Raw genomic sequence first — 17,599 nt, forward strand, 5'->3', positions numbered from 1 at the left:
AAAAAAAAAAAAAAAAAAAAAAAAAAAAAAAAAAAAAAAATCAAGCCCTACCAGATGTGTTACCAGTGTTTCCCACTTTTGAGGAAACCAGGACAATACAGGCTGGTAAGGCTAAAAACGTCGACTGGGGAATGGAGGAGGCCATCATAGCTGAAGCGAAAGCAGTAGGGTTGCCCAGAAGTGGAACTTGCGACTTGGGAGTAAGCCTGGCATATACTGAGCTTCCTAAGGCAGCTGCAGTAGTAGTAACCATCAAAGGCAAGACGCTGCCCATACTGTTCGACGATGACTTTTTTTAAGTTAAGGAAACTCAAATAAATGATAGTAATTTGAGTTATATATTATTATTTTTTTTTTCTCGTTTGTGGAAATATTGAAGTAATATACGTCAAGTAAATGAATTAATTAAATAATAGTTTTTTTTTATCATTGAGATAATTAATGGATTTGGATTAATGTGTAAAAATAATAATCATTATTTGAATATTAGTATAGGAATATAAATAAAGATAGAAATGAAATATTAATGAAGGATTGATAGGTTTGATTAGTTAGAATAAGAATTATTTTTTTTTGTTGTTGTCTACAGTGTAGCCTCAGTTGCTAAGAACCCCACCCCAACACCGGCGAGCATACCGGGCTAGCCACCGTGCCATGAGCGGCTTCCGAGGACACTAATTCTAACAACAGGTGGACACAACACAGTACCAACTCAGCTCTTTGTGAGATCACATCTCAAATTTCAAATGGCTTAAATCAAAGTCGCCCGTGTGAACGCACGGTGCTTGTTGCCCTTGATCTCGCAAAAGCATTTGACACAGTCTCTCATAGGACGCTGTTAGATGACTTAGCCGAAACAACTATCCCTGACTCTACCAAGCGATGGCTCTGCAACTACCTTATTGGCAGATCATCCTTTGTTGACTTTAGAGATAATGTGTCTAAGGCTAGGAAATTGAAACAAGGTGTTCCCCAGGGTAGCGTTCTTTCACCGATCCTCTTCAATTTATACATGTCTAAACTCCCGGACCCCCCCGAGGGAGTCAGAGTCATTACCTATGCAGATGACTGCACTATTCTTGCTACGGGCCAGGACCCTTCAATACTGTGCAACAGGTTAAATGCATATATACCATCCTTGGCAACATGTTTGGCTGATAGAAATCTTCAACTATCACCAAATAAATCTTCTGCCACCCTCTTTACTTCCTGGACTAAAGAGGTTTCCTTGACTCTGCCCATAAATATCGGTGAAATTAGGATCCCTACCACCACCAAACCGAAAATCCTGGGTGTCGTTCTCGACAGTATGCTGACTTTTTCTGCACATGCGTCTGCTGTATGTGACCGGTTGAAATCACGTAATAATGTGTTAAAAGCTCTCGCAGGTTGTTCATGGGGCAAGGATAAAGAAACCCTACTGACTACATACAAAGCAATAGGACGTCCTATTGCGGCCTATGCAGCTCCAGTATGGACCCCACAACTCTGCGAGACGCAATGGACTAAGATCCAATCTTGTCAAAACATAGCATTACGGGTTGCAACTGATTGCCATAGCATGACACATGTTGACTACCTTCATGCAGAATCAAAAATGCTTCTTGTAAAAGAGCATAATCAACTACTGTCCAAACAATATCTTCTCGCGTGCCACACAGATGGTCATCCTAATAGCGTCATGGCTAGTAGTACCCTCCCTCCTAGATGCATTCGTCGATCCCTCCTCTCTTTTAATAGTTATATCCACACCTTTTGCAATGGATATATATCGACACCTTTTGTTGAATAAAAATGTGGACTTACAGCCCTCCGCACAGATGCAATATCTTCTTCAAGACCTAGGGTGTCAGACAACGAGGTTTTTAATCGGCCTCCGCCTGAAATCTTCCTGGATGAAGTTTGTCTAGTTCTTGTTGCAAGAACTGTTCTAGCTCAATTGAGATCAGGATATAGCTGAGTGCTAAACAGTTACTTGTAACGCATAAATACGTCCATCCACAATGTGTGCTCTAACTGCAGCTCTTCTCCCCATGACGTCACGCATCTGTTCACCTGTTCTTCTGCACACACAAACCTTCGTCCAATCAACTTTTGGACTCACCCCATTGAAGTGGCCAAGTTTTTTCGCCTGGATCCAGGACGATGTTCAATATATACCTCTCACCCAATTCCTCCACATACTCTTTTCCTCCCCGCCCCCTTCATCATCCCTAACCTCCTTTACCCACTTCCCTACTCATGTAATCGTGTTGTGTATCCTTTCATGTTTATCTGCGTACAGGTCCCGGTGGGCTACAACAACAACTCTACTACAGAAAAGGACTGCCAAGCAATTGTATAGACAATCTGGAAGAAGAAGCCATACTTAGAAGCATATCATAAATTATATTTATTCGTTATCATTACGGACACTACAATGTAAAATATCATTTGTTGGTTGTAATGCATTTCTCACAGGTTGTTATTAGAATTAGGAATTAATCATTTTATAATCAATATATATAATATATTAAAAATATGACATATATGTGGGATATATATGTGAAATATGAAATATGTTGAATGTATTTCGATAAACATTTTTTGAAGTACTATTGCATACCATTTTTGCATACTTATAAGATAGATAGCTGCGAATAGCTGCATAATACAAAGAAAAAAAAATATAAAAAAAAACAGAATATAAAGAATAAAGAATAATGTAAACAAAAATGAAATTGAGGAGCTACGTAATGAACGTTTTGAACCTCTACAGGTGCTGCCAGTGTTTTTTCGAATATTTTGTGTATAAAAGATGTAAGACTAATTGACCTATAATCTTTAGTGTAGAGGATATACATGACCCTCGCCACTTTCCAGTTCACAGGTACTTGAAAATAGTTAAAATTAATTAAAATTAATATATATACAAAAATATATATACAAAAATATATATACAAAAATATATATACAAAAATATATATACAAAAGGTAGATCCAAAGAGACTGCTCTCCATACACTTGCCTCTATGATTGAAGAAGCCTTAGAATTGCTATGTAGGCCTAGGAAGTAAATGTAATTATTAATCTAGACACACGTAAAAATGAAGGAAGTTCATTACCTGGAACGTCTCACGTTGGCCAGTGAGCACTACATGCTCAATTCAACTGTCTTCTCACGCCCAGCAACATAACATTTTGATTCTGGTGTTTTAGACGTAATCTCAATATTGGCGGTTATGCCTTCACTTCCTCCTCTCCAACTAATTGCATTTGAGAAGCGGCTATGTTACCCACACAATCAACGTTTACCATTGTATGTTAATGTATTATTTATAATTTAGTTTAAACTGATGAGAGAATGGAGTATTGCCAAATATGAATAGCAAACAAGATTATAAAAGACAAATACCAGCTTTTGTGTAAGAGAGAAAGATGAGTTTTTCAGAAGCTCATTCCCCTCATGATAACTCAAGAAAATAAAACAAAACAAAACAAATAAAAGTAAATATACAAGAGAAAAACCTGATAACAGGAAAGTGGTGAAAAGTTTAGAAAACTTCGGTGCCAAATATACCTATTAACAGGACTGGGAACTTTCTAGAAAGTTGTTAGTTAGGAGCAACTGAGATATAAAAGCAAGTAGCAGGAATGAAAGAGGTCTCTTGATTCCTGATTTTTGAAGTGAAGACTTCTGCATACAATAAAAATAAAAAGAAAATTTTTAAGTGAAAGATTTTTAAAATACTTTTTGTGATTAAAAGTTGGAACTAAAAATGAATTTAATTTGTTAAATTGAGTATCCTAAGAACAAAAGAATAAAATTATCAAAAAAAAGAAAAATAATAGACACTAAATAATGTGTTTTAAAAATACATATTAATGTTAACATATTAGTACTCTATTAGTACTCTATAATAGAGACTGTGGAGATCTTATCCAAAAGAGGTCTTAAGAAAGTTAAAATTAATATACTCTCAGACAGCCAAACAGTTCTCAAAGCTCTAAAAAGCTACACATTCACAACAAAAGTTCTTATAGAGTGTAACAATCTACAACCAGGTCTCTCTGACTTGGATACCCGGACATGAAGGACACGAATACAACGAAAAGGCGGACCTTTATGCCAAAAAGGGGACAGAATAACCATTCATTGGTCCAACTCCATTCTTTGGCTTCAATAAAACGAACACAAAGCAGGAGACCAAAAAATGGATCCATTAAAATATCAATGAATACGGGAACGGAATAGACGGCCTATTTCATTCAAAAAAATCTTAAATTTTCATGCTAAAAGAGCAAACACCGCTCTCAACCTAAACAAGAAGAGTCTAAAATCAAAAAAAAAAATTAAAAAATTATATTATATAAAATTATATATCATTAATTTTTTTTTGAGTTATGTTTATACCTGTGTGACTTTTTTTCATATCATTTGGCTAGTAGAGACAGCCTGGTTATGAACTAGATATCAAGCAGTAGCTCTAGAGATGTGCTCTAGGTTTGCCTAGTAGGTCTAACAAAGGAATATCTCTGTAATAGAGAAAAAAATTAAAATTCATACATATATATGTATGTGCATTAGGAAGATTATGGCATCCCAAAAGAAATGCCTCGAGATGTGCATTCAACCAGGTTGATGATGAGGAACATCACAATATTGTTAGGAAAATGATAATGATGTGCGACCATGGATTAAGTCCTGGGAAAACAGGGTGACTTCCCAGGAGTGTAGAAGTTTCCTTGAGGATAAAGGCGGCCTATGTCATCATATCGATTGGGAAGAAGGCAATGCCCATCTTGTATGATGAATGCTTCTTCAAATTCAGGAAGAAATAAGTACAAGTAAGTAAGAAATAAGTTTTTTTGCTTTGTCATTGTTTTTTTTTTAATTTTATTTGTTGCATTTGGAATTATAGTAATCATTTGAAATTTATTTGAGCAGGAAAAAAAAAATGAGAAAAAAAAAAAATTAATTAAGATTTAATAGTTAGTTTAGAGTTTAGATTTCTTTTTAGGTTATATTGTTGCTATTAGAAAAATTTTAGAAATTAAATGAGGAATTAATGAAGTGGAATTATTAATTTTAGGTTTAGTTTGAATAAATGATAATGAGAGATTGCACGATATTTTTTTTTGTTTGTTGACAACAGTGGTAATTAGTTGCCAAGAACCTTACCCAAAACCGGCGGGCATACTGGAGTAGCCACCGTGCTATGCTTGGCATCTTCGATCACTCCGAAAACACCATCAAGGCTGACATAAAACTGTGTTGGCCTTAGAGGGAAGCATTCTGAAATTGCAGCATTCATGACCTCACACAATATCGTAGTTGCTGCACTGCAAGAGACAAAACTTTTGCCAAACTTTGCTCTCTCATTCCCGTCGGGTTTCACTCTAATAGGTAAGGACCACCCCAGGGGAGCCAGAGGTGGAGTTGCATTTCTGTTGCGGGATTCAATATCACATAGTAAGCTGATATTACCCCATCGAAAGACGAATATTTAGAAGTAATACGGTTAAAAATTAGTAGTTAAAATTAGTAGGACATCAAAATTCATTGCAAGTATAAACATCTAATATATAAACATCGCCTAAATAATTGAAAGAACACTTAGACAATTGCGACTCTCGCAATCTTAAATTGACCTCTACATATCTAAGCTCCCAGACACTCCTGAGGGAATCAGAGTCATAACTTTTTTATAATTTTTACGACAGGCCTGGACGCTTTTATATTGTCCAATAAATTAAATGCTTATTTCCCAGATGTAGTGTCATTTTTGGTCGATAGAAATATTTACCAATCACCAAACAAATCCTCCGCCACCCTCTTTACTTCCTGGACTTTTATAACCATATCGACAAATATTGCAATGGAGGTAACATCAGTGAAGTCTAATACAGACGTGGACCAATAGCACTCCATACCGATCCAGTATCTCCCATATACAGCAAGAACTGTCCTAGCTCAATCAAGATCAGGATAAAGCCATGTACCAAACAATAACTTGTCATGTCCATTCCTAATGTGTGCCCAAACTGTAGGTGCACCCTCCGTAACATCGCCCATCTATTCCCTTGTCCCAATACACACACTGATTTAAGTCCAATGGGCGTTTGGACTTATCTCCTTGTGGTAGATAGGTTTCTACGGCTGGACCCTGGTTAATTTCATCTATATCCCCCTTCCTTTATCCCCTTAATTTTAACCCCACCTATCCACTCTCTTACCCATGTATTCGTTTTACATATTCTTACATGTTATCTGCTTTCAGCAACAACAACATCGAAATACCACAAACAAAAAGGAAAAGAATGGATTTAAACCCTAAAGGTTCAGTTTAGATGCAAAATACGCCCATTGCCATGAAAAAAAGACTGACACCGTTTTTCTGCAATCGTCGTCTGATAAATGGACAAAAATGGAGAAGAAAGAAAAATCGACAAAATCTAAAAAGAATATCAAAATTATTAGACCAAAAGCAGATGCGATACTTACAGAAAAGGAGGTGGACGCTATGACATATGCGAACATACCAAGGAAAATAAAGGCCAGTGGAGAGTTTAAAGCTCTAAGTGAAAATATCAGAACTATGCGGCCAACACAAAGTGGAGGATTTCTCATGGAAGGAATATTAAACATTTGGGATTAAAATAAGATATTTGTAATATCAACACTTCATTTCGTGTATAAATGTAAATCGTAATAATACCTCTTTGACATTCCCAATTTCTGATGTATATACTTCTGATGAGAGCTTTTATTGTATAGGTGTTAGTGAAGAAATGATCTGTAAAAGCTTGATGAATATTAAATCAAATGCCGTTGGATTGAATGACCTTCCTCTCAAATTTCTAAATCTCACTTTGCCGTACATAATACTTTCTATTACACATATAATTAATCATTATATAACAACGTCAACTTTTCCCATCACGTGAAAAAAGACTAAAATTATTTCAATTCCGAAGAAGTCTAATGCTTCGTCCACTTGTAAATACAGACCTATTAGTATTCTTCCATCACTGTCCAAAGTCTGCGAGCTTTTAATGACTAATTAAATTAATAATCACCTTAAGCGTTTCCAACTTTTCTCTCCATAACAGTCTGGCATTAGAAAGGGTTATAGTTGCTCTACTGCCATGCTCAAAGTTTTAGAAGATATTCGACCTAGCTATGATAATGACATGATTACATTTTCATGTGTTTTAGACTTCTCTAAAGCATTTGATCGTGTTGATCACTTCATACCATGTAAGAAATTAACTAATTATTTTTCGTTCTCGTACTCTGTCTCTAACTTTGTATATAGTTATTTAACAGGGAGATCGTTGCCTACTGGTATTCCTCAGGGGTCAATTCTCGGTCCACTGCTTTTCGCAATATATATAAATGATGTTTTCACCATATGTAAATATTCCAAATTACAAGCATATGCAGATGATATTCAGATATATCTTTCTAGTAAAGTAGGTTTTTTGAGGTGCAGTGTTCGTAAGCTTTCTGATGACTAAAATAGAAATCATGCATGGCAATAGTAAACAACATGCTGCTTAATACAGATAAGTCAATTATTCTGCGAATTGCGAGGAAATACTGGGGATACTGGGGATATTGCCTTTAATTTCAATAGGCAGTACTACAACTAATTATATCAGTAAAATGCTAAAGTTTTTATTTGAACTCTGGTTTGAATGTCCGTGATCACATAAATCAAGTTTTTCGGAAAAAAATTGTATCACTTAGATATAAACAATTATCAGATAAATATACTCTAATGAATCTTCGTCGCACATTAATAAGGCAATTAATAATGCCTATAGTTATGTATTCTAGTCTGCTTTACAGCAAACATGACTTAGACTCCCTATACAAATTAAGAGCTTTAGTGAACTGCCTGACAAGGTATGTCTATGGACTCAGGCGTTTTGATCATTTAACTTACTACAGGAATAATATTCTGCGGTGTGATGTTGAAAGAAAGAAAAACAGAATAACTACATAGGAAATACTGGTTGTGGATACTCTACTAATAGGACAATGGACAGAGACCGTATATTATTCAATTTTTTTGTAAAAAGAATGTATTTTTGTTGTCGTCTGTAGTTGGCAAAAACCCCACCCCAAAACCGACGAATATACCGGGCTAGCCACCGTGCTATAAGCTTCTTCTGAGGGCGCTGATCTATAGACAGGCTGACACAACATAGTGAAGTCAAATGCGTCTTAAGCGAAGGAACCCATCCCGGAATCTATAAAGGTTGTTCGATCTATAAACAGCTACAACCCACTAAATTTCCAGTCCTAAGGCCCAAACAAACATCAACTATAAACAAAGAAACTGACAAAGAAAAAGATCAAACTTATACCTCAAGTGCTTCCAAAAGAAATTATGCAAGCGTGCTAGTGGAACAATCACTTGAATCACTTACCATTTTAAAATTTCCGGATATAATGAGCAAAGTACTAATAGTAGTAAGGCAAATGTCAGAACAAATCACTACGTTATTGAATGTCCTTGTCACGCTGACAACAAAATTATGTTCGACAGTGAATTAAATATAGTCCTCTGGAATGCGAATGTGCTGTCAAAACAATCTTTAGAGCTACAAGAATTTTTAAGAGATCAAAAAGTAGGCATCATGCTGATATCTGAAACACGTTTCATTTCAAAACATTATTTTTAACTACCAATCTATGTTACGTTGAACGGGGCTTTCGGCTTTCAGCATCCAAAGAGCGACAGATGTTTGCGACAATAAGAAGCGAACAATAAGAAGCCTTTCAACTATCTCGTCTGCAGAACCAACTTATTCGTCAAGGGATCCCAAAAAAAAACATATTTGTTAAATTTCTGTGTTAATAAAGTATTGCAACAAAAAGACAGATCCTGTACATCTAGCTTTGATCTTTCGACAGACCACTCGTTAGTTTCTGTACGGATAAAATCGAATATGCAACTTAAAATTCAAAAATGCTATCTGCATAACAAATCAACCAACTGGGATGCCTTAAGGTACACTCCTAAGTCATTACTAGATGTAAATATAGCCCTTAAAACAGACGAAAAAATTACATTTGCAACCGAACATTTGCAAGTATCCAGCAATCAGCCTTGATATCCATGCCTCCAAACATGTAGAAACTCGCTACACCATTACATAGCACGACTCAAGAACTTATTAGAGCGAAAAGAGCAGCGAGAAGGCGCTGGCAATAAACCAAATCTGTAAAACTTTTCAATGTGCTGATCAAATATCTAAAAGATCATCTGCAAGCAACTAGAAATTTAAAAATACAAAGAATTATTCACCGACTAGACGCAACTACTTCGACTAACTACTCACCCTGGTGAGCAATCAAAACAACAGCATCAACGCACAACCCACCAGTAAAAAAAAAAACTTGGACAATAGGCCCAAACAGATACAGAAAAATGCAAAGTATTTACGGACCATCTGTCTACAGTTTTTATTCCAAACATTAATGAAGTTCCAAAGTGTATAACTGAAGAAATTAGAGTGGTATTACAGCAAATGCACCAACTGGACCTTTCGAAACGAAAATGTTCGATTTTCGGCATAAAAGGTGAAATTAAAAAACTTGAAATCAATAAAGAACCCGGTTATACCTTAATTACTCCAAAAATATTGAAGAAGTTACCGGAACAAGCAATATTACTACTGCGAAACTCAAACCGGGAAAAACGGCCTAAGATGTTAAGTCATATAAATCAATCGGTCTTCTACCAGATTATTGGTCATTGTCAATATAAAGAGACTTATTCCGAAATATCAGTTTGGTTTTAGAAGAAAGCATAGTATAATGGATCAAGTACATGAGTTAATATTAGCATTTGACAAAAGGAAGTACACTTCTTTGTAAAACAGGGAGAAGAAATTTCAACATTGCAGCCAGTTTAGGCTGAAATGCCATAAGGCAGTGTTTTGGGACCTATATTATACAAACTCTTTACAAGTGACTTGCCAACTACCGTTGGTACTGACATTAAAACTTTTGCCGATGGTACTGAGCTAGTTGCTACTGATGAAAATCACCAGTTAGCATCCAATAAACTACAGCGAGCGCTAATTGACATTTTCCAATGGTTTAAAACCTGGAGAATAAAAGCGAATGAGTTCCAGTCTTCACAAATAACTTTTACAACAAGAAGAAATATATGCCCACCGGTACGCTTTAATGATGTTTTACTTGAAACTTGAATATAGTGATAGATATCATCGTGACAGTTTAGAGCTATAACAGATTGTTTGTTGATTTCCCATATTCCCCAATACAAAGTTGTGTAGTACTGATACTATAGAAATTGCAGTACAGTTGATCACATGCAGCTTGGGCGAGTTAACGATATTATTAAAATTTAGCAGTCATAGTAGAAATATGGATCGCCGCCATGAAAGGAGAGATCACACGATTCGGATTCAAGGCATTTAAATGCATCTTACCATGTAAATTGAGCAAGGCAACGGGCGCACCCTAAAGGTTGAACTACTAAATGCCCGTAGTGCACAAGAAAAGACTCGTACAGAACCTTATATAAATATGCAGAAAAAAAGTGAAACGTCTAGCAAGGATAGACCAGAAGATATTTGCGAATTTAATAGAAACGGTAGCTCAACTGGTGTGTACTCAACAACACATAACCTGTCTAATTCAAAACGGCCATTCCCATCAGTAGCCGATGAACAAAGTCGATTACTATCAATTGATGAAGAACAACTATCTTGCTTAAAAAACTTTTTTGAAAAAGATGGTAAACTCAACACTACTATGGAGGTAAAGTTGAGTCTCTTGAACCAAATAACAGAAGGCGCAATTTGTACCATGGAGCAAGTACTATCCCTCCAAAACTATTTACGTGAATGAGTCAGACTGAAAACGTGATTCACAATACAAAACAAAAAAGATAATCTGTAATTTAATCCAGGACAGCATCCAAGACATGGTCACGCCACCAATTAAATGATGTTTGAAATTTTTACTTTCCTTAGAATAACGGGTGAAAGTCGTGACTAGTTGACAAGAAGAAAAAGATAATTTATTTATTCATTTCTTTCAATAATTGAGAACTGAGGATTTTAAGTCAATTTTAACATCCATATCCCAGACTCTGTAAATGATAATGACAAAATTATTTGCATTGTGAAGGTAGTTGAAGACACCTCTTACAAATAGGTGTTACAAATAAACGTTAATTTTTAAAATTTTAATTTTTCGAGAGAAAATTTCTTCGTAAGATCTTGGGTGCTTTTCGAATTAGCGACGGCTACCGTATACGAATGAGCTATATGAGCTGTACAAGCTTTATTACGATATTTATGTTAATTGAGCGAGTTAACATTCAGCGCTGGTTGGCTTGGATGAAGATGGTCCACCGATGGTCGATACGGCACCGTATCGATAATAAAAATATATTTGTAAAATAATAAAAATCCTACGTGCCGAGATTTTATTGTATCCTTTTTTTGTAATGCAATACAGTCCACTCAAACAAGCTATAACAGGTAATAAATATTGTAAATTAGTTAAGTTAGTTTTAAGATTATTTTTGTATAAACACAGCATACTTTTTAAAATAAAATCAGTATCGACTGAATACTCATATGGTGAACTTCGCTTTCTTATTTTTATTCAATCACAAATATTAATTTCTAATTAAATAATTACTTATTTTACTTAAAAAATATTTTTCTTAGTATAATATTATTTTAATAGTATTTTGTGAAAATAAGGTAATATGCATTCCTCATATTACATATACACGCATTAAATTACAGATATATAAAATTTTGAAAAATAAACTATTAAAAATATACATTTATTTTTTATATTTCTCACGAATGAAATATATAAATGTGAATATATAATTTTCCTACATCATGCATATACATAATGCAGAAATTTTATATAAATACCCAAATTGTTCAACATTCCGTCAAACATATTAGGCCCATAGGTGCAAATATAGGACAATGCTGAGCATACTTTCTTCAACTGCGAAAGTTGGCGTAGAGAAAGAACACTTCTTGCAGGATATATAGGTCATTTTACAGTAGAAAATATTGTAGAAAAAATGATAGAACGAGCAGAAAATTGGAACAAAATCACGCAATTCATCGGAAATGTTCTAAGAGAAAAGAAGAAAGATCTGGACGCAATCTAATCTTAAACGAAGAGCACGAATGAGAGCCGGAACACATACTCTGAGATTGGAAAAAGTAGACTGTAGGGCAAGATTAATTATCTGCAACAGTAGCGGAGCCTGGACGCAGGGCACACCGATGGAAGTCTTAAATGACTAATAGGGACCCTACCTCGAAGTAATACTAACGTAGTCCCGGGGTAGAACAAGGTCTCTAGGAATGAGGGGGAGTGGTTTAGCCCGTGCGAGTCGGTCACTCACCTTGCGGGGCGCCGGAAGGTGGTCAGTGCGTAGGCATTCCACACCTCCTTGCCGCAAAAAAAAAAAAAAAAAAAAAAAAAATAGGTGCAAATATAGCAATACCCATCCCAAATGTAAATAATATAACGATATTCACATCAAAAACAAGCATCCCCATATCTACACCCGAAAAATTGCATTTAAATGCATTTTTTTATTAATAAACACTCCCAGATATATCTTGATGGAATTAATTTCTTAACATACTATAAATTCTATCTGAAATTTTATCAATAATCATAATAAACATAATTAATAAATTTATTACAAATAAATTAAATATATAAAATATTATCTTTAACAAAATAAATATTATTCATTATCACATATATCCAATTAATTACATAAATGTACGTATAGCATACATTCTATATAATAACATATGTAGCAAATATTAATTAAATAAACTATTAAAACAATAAGTAATTACATGATTAAATTAACCTATAAATATATATGTGTGTAAAATATTTTGTTATCCATAAACCCGTCAATTCTAGTCAAATAATAAATTCGTCCATCTTATCTGTAGTGGGAAAATTCTATGTGTTGGTGTACCAACAAAGTATCCTAGTTTTTGGTTTCCATTGACGCGTTTCGTCCGGTTACCAACCGGACTCATCAGAATGGATAAATTATTTATATATGTATGGTCATATGTCAGACGTTGTGTTTTATATCATCCAATTGTAGTTTATTCATAAAATTTTAATGTTCAAGTGTAATTGTTAATATATAAATAATTAAATATAAAGTAATATATGTAAAATATAGTTAATAATAAATAATATATAAGTAATTAAGTAAATAAAATATAAATTTTTTTAAATAACAAATAATATATAATTAAATAATTGATATGTAATTCTTAATATATTGATATTAATTATCTACAATATAATACTGTAATCATATTTAAAATGGCATGAACATTATTATATTTAAATAGCATGCTTCTTCTTTAAAATTTTATATAAATTCAAAATAAATTTGTTATTTTTTGAAATTTTATCTATATATTTCTATAAGTTCAAATTATTAAAGGTCTCATATGAATGTATCAATGGACGATAGCATCTTAACAACAATGATGCAAGAGATAGAATCAAATTCTAGTGCACAACATATGGAGCCTAATTCCATAAACGAATATCCACTAGTAAATTCTGTACAAATTCCTGTAGTTAGTGAGTATATAAATATATTAGTTTTTATATATATATTTTTTATACATATATATATATATAAAATTTAAAAAAATCCTCCAAATCAAACTTTAAAAAAATTTTTAAAAAAGGACACTAAAATTTAAAATTCAAAAACCTTTAAAAAAACTTTAAAAACATTAAATCCTAAAATCAAAAAAATTCTTTTCTCAAATTTTAAATTTTTGTATTAGACATTCAAAATCCATTAACCGACGTACCAGGATCAACATCATATCCTTTATATCCTATGATTAATTGTGCTAAATTAGTAAGCTCTGATTTGCCTGCATCAACAGACATTAATCATTCTGACTTAGCAGTATCCGATATTTCGTCACAACTCCAAATAGTAAGCTCTGATATTTCTACACAATTTATAATGTCAAGCTCTAATTTGCCTGCACAAGTGGATTCATCTCAACCAAATTTAACAAACTCTACTTAACCTGTATTCTTGAACATGAATCAATCAAACTTATTAGGATGTAATTTGCCTGCACTTATGGACTTCCATTCACCTAACCAAATAGGTTCTTTAGCAACTTCTAATTTTTCTGCATCTGTGGGTTCTCAACAAACAAAAGAACAAATTGAATATAGACATATTATTAAATCTACTAATAAAGTAGAAGAAAATGTGAATGTGGTACAAAAACAACTGCATACACAGCCAACAACATCAATATGTTGTGGTGTATCTAATATTCAACCGGATGCTGGACAACCTTCCAAGGCAAATTCATCTTCTGCTATATCATCTATAGATCATACCTCAACTATGAATACAAATTGTAAATATGAAACTTATTACTAACTGTTTAACTGCTAATAATTAATATTGCATTACAGCTATTCAAAATATTCCTGCATGTACCACAACAAAGCTTGTCACTATGGATATATACCCACAGAAAAATACAGATAAACACATAGATATAACCTCAGCCAACTCAGTGAATAATGCTATGTCAAAAACTTCTCATATAAATTCAAATATAGAACAAGGTATAATTATTTTATATTTACATTATATACAAACAACACAATATATACGATACAATATATGATTATTTTACATATATACAATATATATGATTTTTTGCATGCAATATTAAATTTAATCTTTATAATATTTCTAATATCCGTATAACTCTATTGCATATTAAATACCATTTTTGGCTTTATTAATTAATTTGAAAAACTTTCCTTATCTATAAAGAATGTGCAGGTATCAATCAGATTAAAAATTCATCCAGCATAACAATATTACCAAATGTTTCAAAAACCACTTCTAACATAGTTCCATCTGCTATAGTCACTTCTAATGAAACTTCTATTGTACCAATGAATCTGTATAAAGTCAAAATAACAGAAACTAATCTATGTAATTTTTATGGTACTCAGTTGCCACAAAATATACTTTATGCAACATTATATCCAAAAATGATACCCGGTGGATTTCTTAATATAAGTGGTCGACGAGTACCAAAAGAGCTTCAAATATTGTTGAGTTTTGGGCCTAAATATAGTCCTATAAAGGTTCCAAATATTAATGATTATTTTGTGGCTTTAAATAGCTATAATGAGATACATCAAGAACAATGTATAATATTAGATTATCAAAGTCCTTTAGAGATGCAAAAACAATTTTCCCAGTTTTTGGAAATTATGACAAAATACCAAAAACCAAATCGAACTCATCAGATATTATTTCAAATGTATGCATATGCATCCGAGTATATTAAAAAACAAAAAGATCTTATAATTGTACAAGCTGACAAAGGACATTCTACATGTTTAATGAAAAAAATTGACTACATACGAAAAATGAATATATGGATAGATCAAAATTTAGAAAAAGGTTCTTATGTGTTATTCTCAGGGAATCAACAAGCTCTATTTAATCGTCTAACAGCACATTTCCGAAGAATAGTAAGGCCTCTCTGTCAATGGCATGAAAAGGAACCAACATCTTTTCCGAAAAACATTCTACTGAGTTTACAGCGTATGATATCCAATTGCAATCCCACTTTTTTTATGTTAAAATTACATAAACCAGATCAACCACTACGACCAATCTGTAGTCCTTTGAATTGGTACATTCATCCTCTTCATCAATTGGTGCAGCATGTATTGAAAGAAACTTTATCAGATCGTATGTCTAAACATAATTTGAAAAACATGAGTTATCTAACCGGTTATTTGATTTCACTCCAACCATTACCAGATTATGTTTTTATGTCAATGGTTATAAAAGATATGTATCCAAGTACAAATGTAGCATCCCTCTGGCGCACCCTGAAAAACTTAATGTGTCTACCTTGGTTTCTTGAATCCTGTCCAATTCCAATATTAATGTTGACCATGGCGTTAGAGTATATACTGAATATTAGAAATTACTTCACATTTGAAAATAAATGCTATTTGCAAACAGAAGGTTTGCCTCAGAGGGGTGCTGCGTCGGGGCCACTTGCAACAATATATTTAGATTCCCAAATTGAGATCCATACACCGGCTCTGTTTCATCAGCATAAAATTCATTCCTGGTGGAAATATGTAGACGATGTTCTGTTATATATCTCACAACATGATATACCATCTTTCGTTGAAACCTTTCAGGAATTAGTCGGATATGATGTGACATACGAAGTGGAGTCCGCAAATCCAAACTTTAATAATTATCCAACAATCTCATATTTGGATTATAATATTATACATACGCCAACTGGTTATCTCATGTCTTTATATTATAAAAAACAACAGTCTATGAGGATGCTGCATTATACATCGCACATATCTTATCAAGTGAAAAAATCTACAATACTTTACTATTTACATCGAGTTATTTATAGGACTAGTTTGGAATATTTAGAACATGATTTGTATAATTGTATTACACAAATATTAATAAATGGATATCCCTATGTAATGGTACAGGAAATTTTATATCATTTATTAAACACCTATATGCATCAAAACTCAAAATATATCCAGAAACCTACTTACGCACGTTATTTAATATTACAAAAATATCTTCCTGCAACTAATTATCCAGGTTTACATGATAAGCATCCACGTCCACGAAGATATAGGAGAAGTCTTGTTTACAGTTGCGATGAAATATCAAAGGTTTTAACCCAGACAACAAATACTTTCCAAGATATAATGCAGCCATTTACACGTTCAGAAACCTTATTTACATTATTAAATATGTCATTGCGTTCAATATCTTCAACTTCCTCAAGTGTAACACCATAACAACATATCTTAATGGTTAATTGCCAAGTTTGCGGAGTAGGTTTCTTTTGTACAGGTAAAGGTAATCCAAGTGAAATTGTAGAGGATGTGCAGCGTGATCCACATTCACCTATATCCAAACATATGGGATTATACCAGCATAATGGTTTGACACGTTATGTCAAATTACCAACTCATACAGATATGCAAGTTCAAGATCAATTATATGTATATCAACAGATATATAGGACTATGGGAGTAGAATGGGATAAAATGCAAGTTTACTTTAAAATTAATTTTTTAGGTTGGTATTAATCGGACACATTATAACAAATTATATTCTCGTTGAATGCAGCTCCTAAAAATATGCTACAATATTGTTTGTTTTTATTACTGATCTCGCTATTAATTAATGTTTTTAAAAATACTTCTAAAAATAATATTTCCTAAAGAATTTGTTTTTAAGTAAAATTAAACATATTTTTTAAAATTTAATTTAGTTGAAATTTACTGTGTATGCGTCACATGTGAAGTGCAAGTCAAATTCTTTATTAAAAACGCTTTTAAAAATAATATTGTTCTGAAAATTTTGATTTTAAAGGAAAGTGTAATGATAAATTCAAATCAGAATTAAAATGTTAATATTTTTGTGAGGTAAACGTTAAATTTTTTATTTTCAAATACTTCTAAAAGAGTTTTTAACGA

General features: G+C 33.1%; 3 protein-coding genes across 3 annotated transcripts; all 3 read left to right on the forward strand.

The window, feature by feature from the left end:
- Positions 1 to 13,839: 13,839 nt before the first annotated feature.
- On the forward strand, positions 13,840 to 14,724 carry LOC119688440. The gene is made up of 2 exons (XM_038103120.1): positions 13,840 to 14,448; positions 14,507 to 14,724. The coding sequence occupies exons 1-2, from the start codon at positions 14,118 to 14,120 to the stop codon at positions 14,722 to 14,724; spliced, it is 549 nt and encodes a 182-aa protein (XP_037959048.1). The 5' UTR covers positions 13,840 to 14,117.
- A 376-nt stretch (positions 14,725 to 15,100) lies between these two features.
- Positions 15,101 to 16,915, forward strand: LOC119688441. Its single transcript, XM_038103121.1, has 2 exons — positions 15,101 to 15,452; positions 15,501 to 16,915. Exons 1-2 carry the CDS (start codon positions 15,101 to 15,103, stop codon positions 16,913 to 16,915), a joined length of 1,767 nt encoding a protein of 588 aa, XP_037959049.1.
- An 11-nt stretch (positions 16,916 to 16,926) lies between these two features.
- On the forward strand, positions 16,927 to 17,169 carry LOC119661906 (the record flags this gene model as incomplete). Its single annotated transcript, XM_038071416.1, is given in 1 exon segment — positions 16,927 to 17,169. A coding segment is annotated over 1 exon segment (242 nt), but the record flags the coding sequence as incomplete, so codon positions are not given.
- Between the last annotated feature and the right edge of the window lie 430 nt (positions 17,170 to 17,599).

The sequence above is a fragment of the Teleopsis dalmanni genome, chromosome X (assembly GCF_002237135.1).
Source record: "Teleopsis dalmanni isolate 2A chromosome X, ASM223713v2, whole genome shotgun sequence".
Taxonomy (NCBI): Eukaryota; Metazoa; Arthropoda; class Insecta; order Diptera; family Diopsidae; genus Teleopsis; species Teleopsis dalmanni.